The 12,190-nt window shown below is 31.7% G+C and overlaps 1 protein-coding gene across 3 annotated transcripts in view; it reads left to right on the top strand.

Moving 5' to 3' along the window:
* LOC118737574 (phosphofurin acidic cluster sorting protein 2) overlaps positions 1-12,190 on the top strand; it is a 153,554-nt gene that overhangs the window by 134,392 nt on the left and 6,972 nt on the right. For 2 of the 3 annotated variants that reach the window (XM_036468156.1, XM_036468158.1), the window contains exons 6-7: positions 7,147-7,435; positions 12,018-12,143. In XM_036468156.1, coding sequence (XP_036324049.1) covers positions 7,147-7,435; positions 12,018-12,143 — 415 coding nt within the window. The remainder of the gene's footprint in view (positions 1-7,146; positions 7,436-12,017; positions 12,144-12,190) is intronic. The other variant, XM_036468157.1, reaches the window with a different exon arrangement.

The raw sequence follows: 12,190 nt of genomic DNA, 5'->3' as shown, positions 1-12,190 counted from the left end.
TTTAATGCAACAACAATAATTAATTATATGAATCACACGATGAAAAACCGTCCATTGCTTAGCATTGTCACATGTATGCACATACTTATTGATGAGTTAATTTTTGCAATTTTCTTTTGCTATATTTTATGCTTTTCAGAGTATAGATAAAAACAATGTGTTAACTATCGAAAATATACAATTTCGAAGAAGTCGCTAGCAGGCAAAGTGGAAAAATATATGTACAGTATCGGTCATATCTATAGCAAGCCATTTCAAATTGATATTGTGTGCAACTTATGTTTATTTATTTATTTTTGAGAATTTTAAATTAAAATACAGTTCTTTCTCTAACAAACCCCATATAAATCCAAGTTTAACAATTTGTAGAAACCTTCAAAAAAGTGCAACAAATTTTCCCCTAAATTTCAAACTTTTTTCTCGGAAGTGTTTGAATTTTTCTGAATACACAGTTTTATAGCCCAATAAATTTTAATCTGATAATGTGCAAGTTTCAAGTGACTGAAAGTTACCGTTGATTTTTTAGAATTTTTTTCGCTAAAGGTGTTGCGGTTTTCATCCATATACAAATAAATTGAGTTTATTCATTATATGAAAGCCAATGCGACAAAAAAAATTCTAAAAAATTAACGGTAATTCGTAGCCACTTGAAATTTGCATATTATCAGACTAAAATTGCAGTGGCTAAAAAACTGTGTACTCAAAAAAATTCTAACACTTCCGAGAAAAAAGTTTAAAACTTAGGTGAAAATTTGTTGCCATTTTTTGAAGTTTTCTACAAATTGTTAAACTTGGGTTTATATGGGGTTTGTTAGAGAAAGAACTGTATTTTAATTGAAAATTCTTAAAAATAAATAAATAAGCATAAGTGGCACACAATGTCACTTTGAAATGACGTGCTATAGATATGACCGATACTGTATATGTACATACAGACACATATAAGATGTATTTAAACATATGTATGTATGAGTTAAAAAAAAAAAAAAAAAAAAATGTCCAAATGTATAACCATTAAGCTATAGTTAACTATTAAAAACTTTCTTTGAAATTATCATACATATGTACATACGTATGCTAGTATGTATGTGTGAATACTCCAAAATGTATGTGACTGTAATCATATTAAGCAAGGGAATTAAATACATAAAATTTGTCGAAACATTGAAACATACAATGGAGATAATGAACTTCCGCAATTCATATGTATGTATGCCATTAGAAACGATGCGCTTATTAGCTTAAAATAATCACTTTAGCATTGCTTTCTACATACATATGTAAGTATGTAACAAAAATCACTTTTAGTAGCATCGAAAGTTTTTCGTTCCAATTTTGCTTTGCTGGTTACTAAAATTCTAATGTCACTGATTAGGTTTGTTGAAGGCCTAAAAATTATGTGGAGCCATTGAGCTTTAATGAAAATGCATTTAGGTTTTAAATTTTTGACTTTACTTATTTCCACAAGAGTTATAATGGGAACAAAGTATGTACTCAGATTAGTGGTTCGCGTTGCTGACTTTGCATGTACTATTCCCGTTCGAGTCTAAAAAAGACGTCTCGTAAAGAAATGTTTAAGTTACTGTACTTAACAGAATAGCTTAAATGACATCAGTAAAAATGGGTGGGGTGACATAAGGACAATGACCCTCACGGCCCGTCTCCACAGGCAAAAGTTTTTGCCTACCAACTGCAGTTTTTATTGCCCGATAAAAATTTTATCAGAGGCATTATTTGTGCGTGGGCATTTTTATCTTGATAAAAGCATTTGTAAGATTTCTATTTTTGCCCGATTTAATCACTTAAGAAATTTAAAAAATATTCTATTTCGCACCCAAGCAAATAACAATTATTTTAATAGAAAAAAAACAGCTTAATTTTTGCTTCCATATTTAAATATCAATAATGATATGAAATTATACTTGTTAGGTATTATGCTAAACTTTTATAAAAAAAAATATAAATACTAAATAAACAAAAGAAAAATAGCGAAAACAAGTCAGAATGTCACTTGACTTAATCAGCTGACCACAAGTGTATATGATACACTACCAAAAATAATCCATTAGAAATATGAATTTATATGATTTTTGTTAGATAAGAAGCTATTCTTTTATAAAAAAAAACTTAAATATTAAATAAGCAAGCAAACTTTTTTTTAAATGCCTCTCCCCTATTAATTTTTCTACCGATGTATCTATGTACCCATAATTTTGATTGTGGCCTAAGAGTTATTTTTAGACATACGATTAAATTTAAATTCTCAATTTATTTAAAATTCCACTGTAAGTCTTCTTAAAATAATTTAGCATTTATTTGTAGAAATGTAAAATAGTAGCCATTAATTCAAACCGTAAAAATAGAATTATCTTACATATAAATTATTGCTGCGGAGCTAATTATTTCGACCGAAAATTAATTATTTAACAGCAATAAATGATTGCGTGTCAACATTTTTGTAAATTGTATGCACTACATACATACATATGCACGTACAATGCCATCCCATGAAGAGCAGTGGCGCATGTAAAGTGTTTCACAAGAAAAATAAAAAATAAAATTTCATAGTATAATAAAAAGAAATTTCGTCGTTCTTTCGAAATTGATTTCATGACGTGACGTCAAATGCAAAACGCAACTACGCACCGATAATAAAGTATGCACTAGGAAGCGCCAGAAATAGCTACACTTGCACCAAATTGAAGGGCTTACAATTATAAACATGCATACATTTGTATATACATATGTATGTAAGTATTTATAAATAAACCAGATACCTGTTAATAGCATTGCCTACGTACATATAGGCATAATTTAAAATATTCACAATGTTAAATCTTTGTCGTTGATTTTGTTTTTATATAAAATGGACTCATCCTATACCAACAACCTTATAGTTTCAAACTTTGTAATGACAAAAGTAGATATTGTTTAAATCAAAATTTTGTTATTGAAATTGCTGTCATTTAACGACAAGTGGAAATTCAGAATAACTTTTCCTTCAGTTTATAATAGGTTTGTTCCACACGAGCCCACGGGATCCCTCGGTTGCCCAAATCAGCCCAGAAAGCATTCCTCACGCTAGAACAATGGTTTTTAGAGAGTGAATGCGTTCCACTTCCGGATCGTAAATGTCTTCTTCTTCGTGCCCGAAACAGCACGGACCCTTTTGTAGTTATTTGCTTATTGTTTAGCGCTTTTTTGGTACATTTTGGATCCCAAAAGTACATTGATACTACCGTCGACATTTTTGACCCAACTTTGTCAAAATACGGCACTGTATCACAATTATTTCGAAATACCACACTCTGCAAACTTGGAAATTTTAATTTTTCTACCTCATACAAGTAAATACACTCTAAAAAATCTGTTTAAAAATGCGACTATAAATCGAGTATATTTTTTGTTTATTTTTACAATTTTTGGTAAATTTACACAATGAACACGTATTTTTCTCGTCTACATATTTCCGTGTGTAAAAATCCTTTTTGTTAGCGGCTTTACACAATGCTACGGGTGAAATCAAACAGCAGATGTGTATTTTGTAGCTTGTACACACTTTCGTAGTAAATTTACGCACACTACAGCAGCTAAATTACGCTCTAAAAAGTCCGAAATTTAAACTATTTATTCGTTGAATAATCGAGCATGTAATTTCGCGAATAATAAGGTAGGAAATCAGTAACCTACCTTTTAGCTAGGAAATCTACGGATACGTGGTATTTATTAAAAACGAAAGTCTTGCTAAAATCAACAACAGTTGCTGTCATAATAGGTATTTTCCAGTAAGTACTTGCAACTAGAGCGTAAAAGAAACATAGCGAGTAAAGTTTGGAGGAAAAGAAAACTGTCAGAAAAAATTATTGAACGCAGAACTAGTAATAAGGTAGAACTTACACCATTTTGACTCTCCCAAATTTTTGGGGTTATTGAACGCATTTCTAATAAAAACTGCAAGTAAAGTGGTAAAAACTCGTAACAATTTTTTGATGACAAAATTATCCAGCAACAAAAATTCTGAGCATTCCCTATCAAAGAGAAAAAATAACGAGAGTGCAAAATTTGCAAAAACTTGCAATGTTCGAAACAGCTGATCACTTTCACAGTTGCAATAGATGGTCAATTTGGTAACTTATTATCCACTTGGTGCATTGTCCCCGATTTGGGATTTTTTTTACTATTGAATATTTTTGTATAGGAAACTTGTCTTCTTACATATAAATGAATTATCTCGAAATGAATAAGTTATTTTTCGCAAAATTATTTGCGGTACCACATCATGGCGCATTCAAAATTAAGAGAATCGCACCCATCCTTGTTTAAAAAAAAAGAAGTGGATATGGCTGCAAATGTGTCTTTAAAATTATCCTATTTTCTTTTCAACCACTGAAAAATTCGGCCTAAACATGTCAACATCTATTTCTATTCGGTATATTCTATTTCGGTATATTTCAGGAAAAATATGATACAATTGAATAAACTCAACACAACCTGTGGTTAATAAATTTTTTTTGCAAAAGACTTTTGTAAAATTTCGATTCCATTATTGGCAACTGTTTTTTTTGTTCTAAAATATTTGGATTAACTTGATATATTGATTTGTCATTTGTATTGGAAACTTGAGTGTTTTGATAACCTCTTTAAACTATTATGTACATATTTAAATATGTACACTACCGGAACAAAGTATTGGCACAGCAAATTTTTCACAATATATGCAACAATTTTTATTCTAATATTTTTCCGCCAATTTTGTATATAAATATGGTTCATTCAACAGCAAAAAACATATATAAAAAATATTACTCGCGAAAATTCAGCAAATTTTCATCAAAATTTTCAACTTTTTAATCAGATGTTTTAGAATTTTTTTTGAGTATGCAGTTTTGCAGCCCATTAAATTCTAGTAAAAAATGTAAGTTCCGAGTTAGTCAAAAATCGTTTTGATTTTTGAGAATTTTTTTGTTGAAGGTGTTTTGCATTTTTTCCATATAAGAAACAAAATTTGTATGGAAGAGACTGCATGAAGAAAAACTGCCAAAAATCAACAGTAATTCCTAGATACTTAAAACTTGCACTTTATTAAAATAAAATTGATTGGACTACAAATTAAAAAGTTGAAAATTTTCATGAAAATTTGCTGAATTTTCGAGAGTTTTGCACAAAGTTTAGGAATTACATTTTTATGTTTTTTGTTGCAGAATGAACCATATTTTTATACGAAATTAGTGAAAAATATTAGAATGAAAATTGTTGCATACATTGTGAAAACTTTGCTGTGCCAATACTTTGTTCCGGCAGTGTATTTCATTTTCGTTACGCCACGTTTTATATCACGTTGTTTTGCTTATGTGTTTTAAATTTCGACAAATTATTTTTATATAGAAAGTTTTATCTAATTTCGAATCATATAAGTATGTATGTGTGGTCTCTTAAATGCGGGTACTTTTTCTGCTATTGTAGTACATTTTGGTTGGACATTTGGAACAAAATTATAAAACTCATTTATCATCCCTGTATCAAATGCTTATGGCCAGTTTCACGAAAGTAATTAGAGTGAAAAATTATTTGAATTTAATATAAAAACTGACATAAAATTGCTGGTGAACACGGCAGTTACACTCTTTCACATGCCAATAATATAAAAAAAAACAAAAGTTCTGCACTCTAAAACCCGATTAAAAAAGAGCGAGTACTGTCATATCCTTCTTTTAAAATGCTAGGCGGTACCGATATTTCTATGTGTATAATATCTTGCATGCGATATTAAAATTAGCCCAAGCAAAGCGCTCTCTAATAAAATGGATGATTGAAGAAAGTGTGAAAAGTAATTAAAAGTTTATATAGTACGTACTTATGTACGCCCAGATAAATGTGTTCAACACTTAAGTAAATATTAAATATGAACTGATTGTGAGTCAAAAAGCACGTTTCGCCTTCAAACCCATCTTTTATGACGCACAGATTTTAGCCTTTGCTAGGTGCCAATTTTCGCAAACAATTTATATAATTAACTAGTTCACTCTCACCCACTAAAGTCTTTGCTCTTTATGCGTATGTTTGTATTAATTGTACAATTTTCACTGCCATTTTCTTTGAGGGTATTTCGTGTCACGTTGATGTATTAATTATGTTTTGATACTTAATATTTCCATTCGTCACATTTCTGTAAGTTTGTGCATCATTTGCTTCGACTTTTGCGACATTGAAGCAGGATTTGCTATTATTAGCCGTGGTTATGCGGCTACTTAGTACCACAGTTCATATGTAGGAGTCGTATGTACATATGTATGCACAAAAAAGTACAGAACCGCAAAGCGTGTAGAAACACATGGATTTATGTGCCGCATGAAAGGGTTTTTGCTTTTAAAGCGGATTAATGTACGAGGGTAGTCCCAAAAGTACTTGTGACCTATTTCATAAAAGTGAAAGGTGAGACAATGGTCGATTTTTTCCAGAAACTTTTAGATCCAGAATTGCCGCCGACGGTTTTTCTGTTTCATAGACGCCTATAGGCAACTGTGAAACTTTTGGGAATGCGACAGTGACAATACTGGAATATTGTCTGACAACGACTTAAGTTATAGTCAGTGTCAAAAATATGCATACCCTAACGTTTTAACGATTTTATTTTACTTTTATCTTCCATACCAAATTTTTCTTTTTCAATTTCATACAGAACCCGGGAAATTGCAAGAAATACCAAAAAATGTGCATCGAAATTAAAAATTTCATCATTGTGAGTTTGCAGTTTTATAGCCCATTAAATTTTAGTATGATAAAGTAAGTTTCAAGTCGCTAAAAATTACCGTTAATTTTTGCTGAGGGTGTTGCGTACCTTCTTTCATTGCTCCTTCGGCTGCACGTTATTTTGCAACTGACAACGTAATGTGTCGTCGGAGGTTTTCATTTTGAGCTCTACTAGTAGATGACATTGGCCATGATGACAATTTTGGTACTAAAAACTGAAAGAAAACATGGCTTACCTCGTAAGGTGTTTACCTATTTTCCCAGTGGGATACATACTACATACATATATTATTTTTGTGGTAACCCCAGTATAGAATTGTATAAAAAAAAAAAAAATGCCTCAACATAAACGAATACCATTTTAATCCTTTATTTTGCTAACCCTCCAATTTACAGACGATTTCATTGCAACAACGCAATTTTAAGCAGAAGATAGTCGCGCTGCTCAAACGTTTCAAGGCTTCCGAAGAGTTGGAGGGTGAAGTTAGTCGCGGCACAGCAGCACTACGTGGTGAACGTGATTTGGATGCACTCTTTCAAGAACTGGAATCTCTGTCTTGCTGCGAGGGTGACGATTCTGGCCCCGACATGGACAGCTTGTCAATCGGTTCGACACCGAAACCTTCGCTGCGTCCATTCTTTACAAATTCGAGAATAATGTTGCACGATAATGGTGCTGTTGGTGGTAAGTTATTAAAAGCAGGGACAATATTGACGATATTACATATTCCATACAAATATTGTTGCTGAGGCAATATACTTGATAAGTAATACGTGCATATTTGTACTACTTTAAAGAACAATATTGCTATATATACATACATACATACTTACGTTCGCTTTCTGGTAGACTCATTTTAGATTATGTTTAAATGTTTTATATTTATTTATGTAAGTTGTTCATGTATGGTAGGTCTTTTTTTGGAAAATTCTATTTAATGTTTGTTTCAAAGTCGACGTTAAAGAAATTGTGCAGCCTTTTATTTTCGATTCCAAAAGACACAAGATTTTATAGGAATACACAACAACGTGTATAGTTATTATTATTTTATAACGCTTTTATCAACTTGCAATGTCAACGTTATGTGTCCAGACACGATTCATTGCTATAAAACCTTCGCTTTGCAAAGATCCTATAAAAGTTTAGACATCAACCTCTTGGCCTGTAATCATATCAAAACTGTAGAGGTAAATGACGCCTAGCCGCAACGTACACCTGTTAAATCAGACGGTATGTATCTAAATCCATAATAACTCTGCTCTTAACTTGAGCGTCTTAGATCTGAAGTACCATACATCTTATTTTATCTTCACACCTAAACGTGTGGAAATTCTATTTGCAAGGGTTTACGCCATACATTTAAGCGATTTCTCAAAATCTCAGACGAAGGAGTTGTTAATGACAGTACTTTTTTTGTGGTCTATGACAATTTTTGGCTAACGGTCAACATTATACAGAACATTTTTAAAGGTAAACGCCGAAAATTGCATATACATACGCCACCAACTTTTCTGTGCACCAAGAGCTATTGCCGAATTTGTCCGAAAGGAAATATTCAATGTCTTGGCCATTATAACCAAAAATAGCAACTCTACGCAAAAGCTTAAATTGAAAGCGAACAATGTTGTTTTGTTCATTTGCGACCAATTTTAGACGGCGACTATATTTCGCTTAACACAAACAAGATTCTGCCCAAAGTGACCTCAATTCGGTCAGGGTTGATGCTGCTGCTGCTGCTGCTGCTGCTGTTATATTGGCGAGCAAGCATCGCACAAGGACATACCGGCAAAAGAAAGTGTGCGAAGGGATGGAGGTTGCTGCGATGCAAGACGAAGCACCAAAAGGTTTTGTTCACGCAATTCTCATATAAACAACCTTTGACAATGACTGGCAAATGGCAGCATTGAACAAGGTTACAATTAACAACACTTGAACCCAGCAAACAATTAGGTTTGATATGAATTTGAGAATGATTTGAAATCAGAGACGTTTCTCAAATATCAAACGTTTGAAAATGATTTGAAATTGATTTGAAAATTGCAGCTTTCTGAATAAACAGGGGAGTTTTATATCCGTTTGAAAATATGGTTAACAGGAGAGTTGAAACTTTTGATGTGCTAGTTGCGCTGTCGTCAGAGTTTCTCGCATTAAGCATGCGAATGCTAAGAAGTAAATGTACAAATTCCCACTTCTCGTACAATACGAAAGTAACTCCGCGAGAAGACCTCCGACTCTTAACATCTTTGGTCGCGAGTTCAAATCGCGGTAGAGGCAGTTGAGAGTAGGGATGGCAAAATTAATCAAATGAATAGCGTTAATTGAGTAATTTTTTTTTAATTCGGATTTCCTGTTACGATTAATCGATTAATTACGTGCTTACTCACAACATTTTCTTCATATCAAAATTCGTACTTTATCTCGCTTCAACGATTTACCAAAATATCTTAAATGGCTTATGAGTAAAAGAACCCTGCCATTTCCTAAAGTCACATCACTAATTTCAATGAAGGTGAATTTTCTAAAATTTTCAGACTTTGTAATAAAATGCTAAAACACTTGAACAATACTAGCAACAGGATTTGAAAAAAGTTATTTCATTATTTTAATACTAAAAACAAAATTATTCTGAAATTCCGATTAATCAATTAATATCTTGTAATTATTTGCAATTAATTATTTGATACATTAATCGAGTAATAATATTTCTTTGCCATCCTTAGTTGAGAGTTTTCAGATTTAATAATTTTAACTAGTTGCGTACCGCTTGAAAATTGAATTAAATTTAACAAAAATAAAAGTAGAATAAAATATAAAATAAAATATGTAAAATAAAATGAAGTCGATAAATGGAAAGAAAAAATATCCAATAATCGAGTCTTAACATTTTTTCTCTTAAAAATTATTGTCCCAGATCTGTCCAAAATGGAACCAGTTCAAAACTGGTCCAAAGTTCTGCAGAGAGGGCATCACAATGGTTAAACATGCATGTTAAACAAGTAATTTTTATGCAAAAAACAAAACCGACTTCAATTCTCTGATAAACTTCTTCTTTTTGTTAAGTCGATTAAAAAGACAGTTGAAAGCATAGATTTGGATAGATGAAGAACCAGTACCGTCCATTTTCGAGCTAGTTCGGCGGAAGTTCTGAACCAGTTTGATTTGCCACAGAGTGAGGTAATGAAATGATTTAAATTTTTTATTATTCTTTCCTGGTTGTGCTACAGAAGTTTGGGCAGGAACGCGATTTAATGGGCAAAACAGTTGTCAGTTTTCAACAATAAATTTGCTAACATTTATAATTTCTTTAGCGCTATGTCATGACTTTGAAAACAAATATTAACTCTAAGATGTAGGTTGATTTTTTTTTTTTAGCTAGATAATTTGTTAAGATCATTTATAAAGAATTTTTTCATTATTTAATTTAGTTCGTATTTTATATGTTTGTTGCATTTTGGCAATTAGATTCATTAATCTGACGGTTGCATATAGCTGGTGGTATATTTTGTACATATACATACATACATACTACAAGCATTAAGAATGTCACAGGAAAAAATACCTTTCTTATAAATATTTTCTTTGGCCTTATTAAATAATTAATAATTTATTATTGAATCATGTATTTATCCTACATTTAAAAGGCTGCCAAAATTAATTAAAATTTTGTATCAGTTCATCCAGTCCGAAAATTTTGTCAAAACAAGTAAAAAAATTTGTGCGGTACGCAAAGGTAACAAAAGGTGTAGATGTGAGTACGTTAGTACTGTAAAACGCGTTATTTTGGGATGTAAAAATGGATTGTGTGCCCAACGAAAGCCAGATGAGGGAAGAAAAGATGCATGCAAAAACCAAACACCTCTATTCGAGACATGACGAAAATTGTTCGAACCTCCAAATCAACCATGCCAAGGATAAAAATAAAACTTTGAGAAAAGGAAAAACTGGCAAAAAAACGTGCATAACTAATTTCTCGAACTAATTTAATTCTTACCTAGTAATGGATAGCGGATTTTTCTCAAATACCCTGCCAAGGTTTTTACATTGCATAAAAGCTGCTCTTAATACATTTGTTCCCGTTTTGATCTTTTACGGGAACGTTCTTGACATTACATTTTGTTCTCGTGCAGAACTAAACCAAAACCGGTACGCATTCTCGACCTTTGGTTTATATATATAGCGAAATGCTTGAGATGGCATTTGTTGTCATTTATTCGCAATCATCATAGTTGTGTTTTGTTTGGCCTTATTTAGCAAAAACTCACTAATCAAGGAGAACGATGGACTGGTATCGAGAAAACGGGGTAGCAGTTGTACCATAAGAAGCTAATCCAACAAATTTAACCCGACGAAAGGCCTTAACTTTTATTAAGTTTCACCTGCGTAATCCAATCTTGTAATAAATTTTTAATCAACTTCCCGATGAGCTAGCAACTTGAAACTTCAAATATGGCTCAGAGCTCGATGACAATAAAATTTCAAAGATGAATTAAGCCGCTAGTTCGCGCAGCTGTCGAGATATTTGAAAAACCCGTATTTATGGTTCAATGAGGCTCATATTTGGAATGAATATTTACTACATAAAAAGCAATAACTCCACAAAAAATTTGCAGGAAGCGAGATATTTGCTTCATATTTAGAACCTATAATACAGAAAAAAATATATATGTATAACTCAAACAAATTTTGCGGTCGAGGTGCCGGGGTCGATTTTTCTTTTTTATTAACTACTAGTTAAAACTTGTCTTATTTCTTTTTACATTACTCGTTATTTAAAAAAATGAGTTCATTGCAAAATATATGTGTAAGTGTAAATTTTTTTCTGAGACAGTCTTTAGTACTGATGCATCGCGGCGATAATTGATATTAATATTTAACCGAATGTAGTCAAAGCAAAGTTATTCAACATTAGTACAAAATAATACAAATTTTAATCGAACGAAAATATTTTAGGCATACATACATACATACACTAATTATTGACTTGGTTTTGCAGCATCCTACATATGTACATACATAAGTTTATAATTTCAGTAATTTTCGAATTCATATTAAGCATTATTATGCATCCAAATAAAATAGTTTAAAAAATACCTAAGAAATTACTAAACTAAATATATGTACATACGAACATGTATAAACAAGGAATTTTATTTTTGATTCGTATTTGGCGTAATTAGTTATAATTATTTATACGTATTACTCAAATTATGTATTATTGAGTTTGTTTCGATTGAAAATTGCATGGCTTGAATGATTTCTTTTGCAGGCAACTTTGAACGCAGATCATCGGATAAAAGCGACCAATTGACCAATTCGTCATTCAATTATGATAATACTAGACAAAAATGCATTCATTTAACAAACAATAACAATAATTCGGCAACAACACCAGGTCTGTGTAATTCCTCTACCAAAAAACCAAACTCAAACAAAAAAAAA

The sequence above is a fragment of the Rhagoletis pomonella genome, unplaced genomic scaffold (genome assembly GCF_013731165.1).
Source record: "Rhagoletis pomonella isolate Grant_MI unplaced genomic scaffold, Rhpom_1.0 Rhpom_scaffold_00004, whole genome shotgun sequence".
Classification (NCBI taxonomy): domain Eukaryota; kingdom Metazoa; phylum Arthropoda; class Insecta; order Diptera; family Tephritidae; genus Rhagoletis; species Rhagoletis pomonella.
This window is presented reverse-complemented; position numbering and strand designations above follow the sequence as displayed.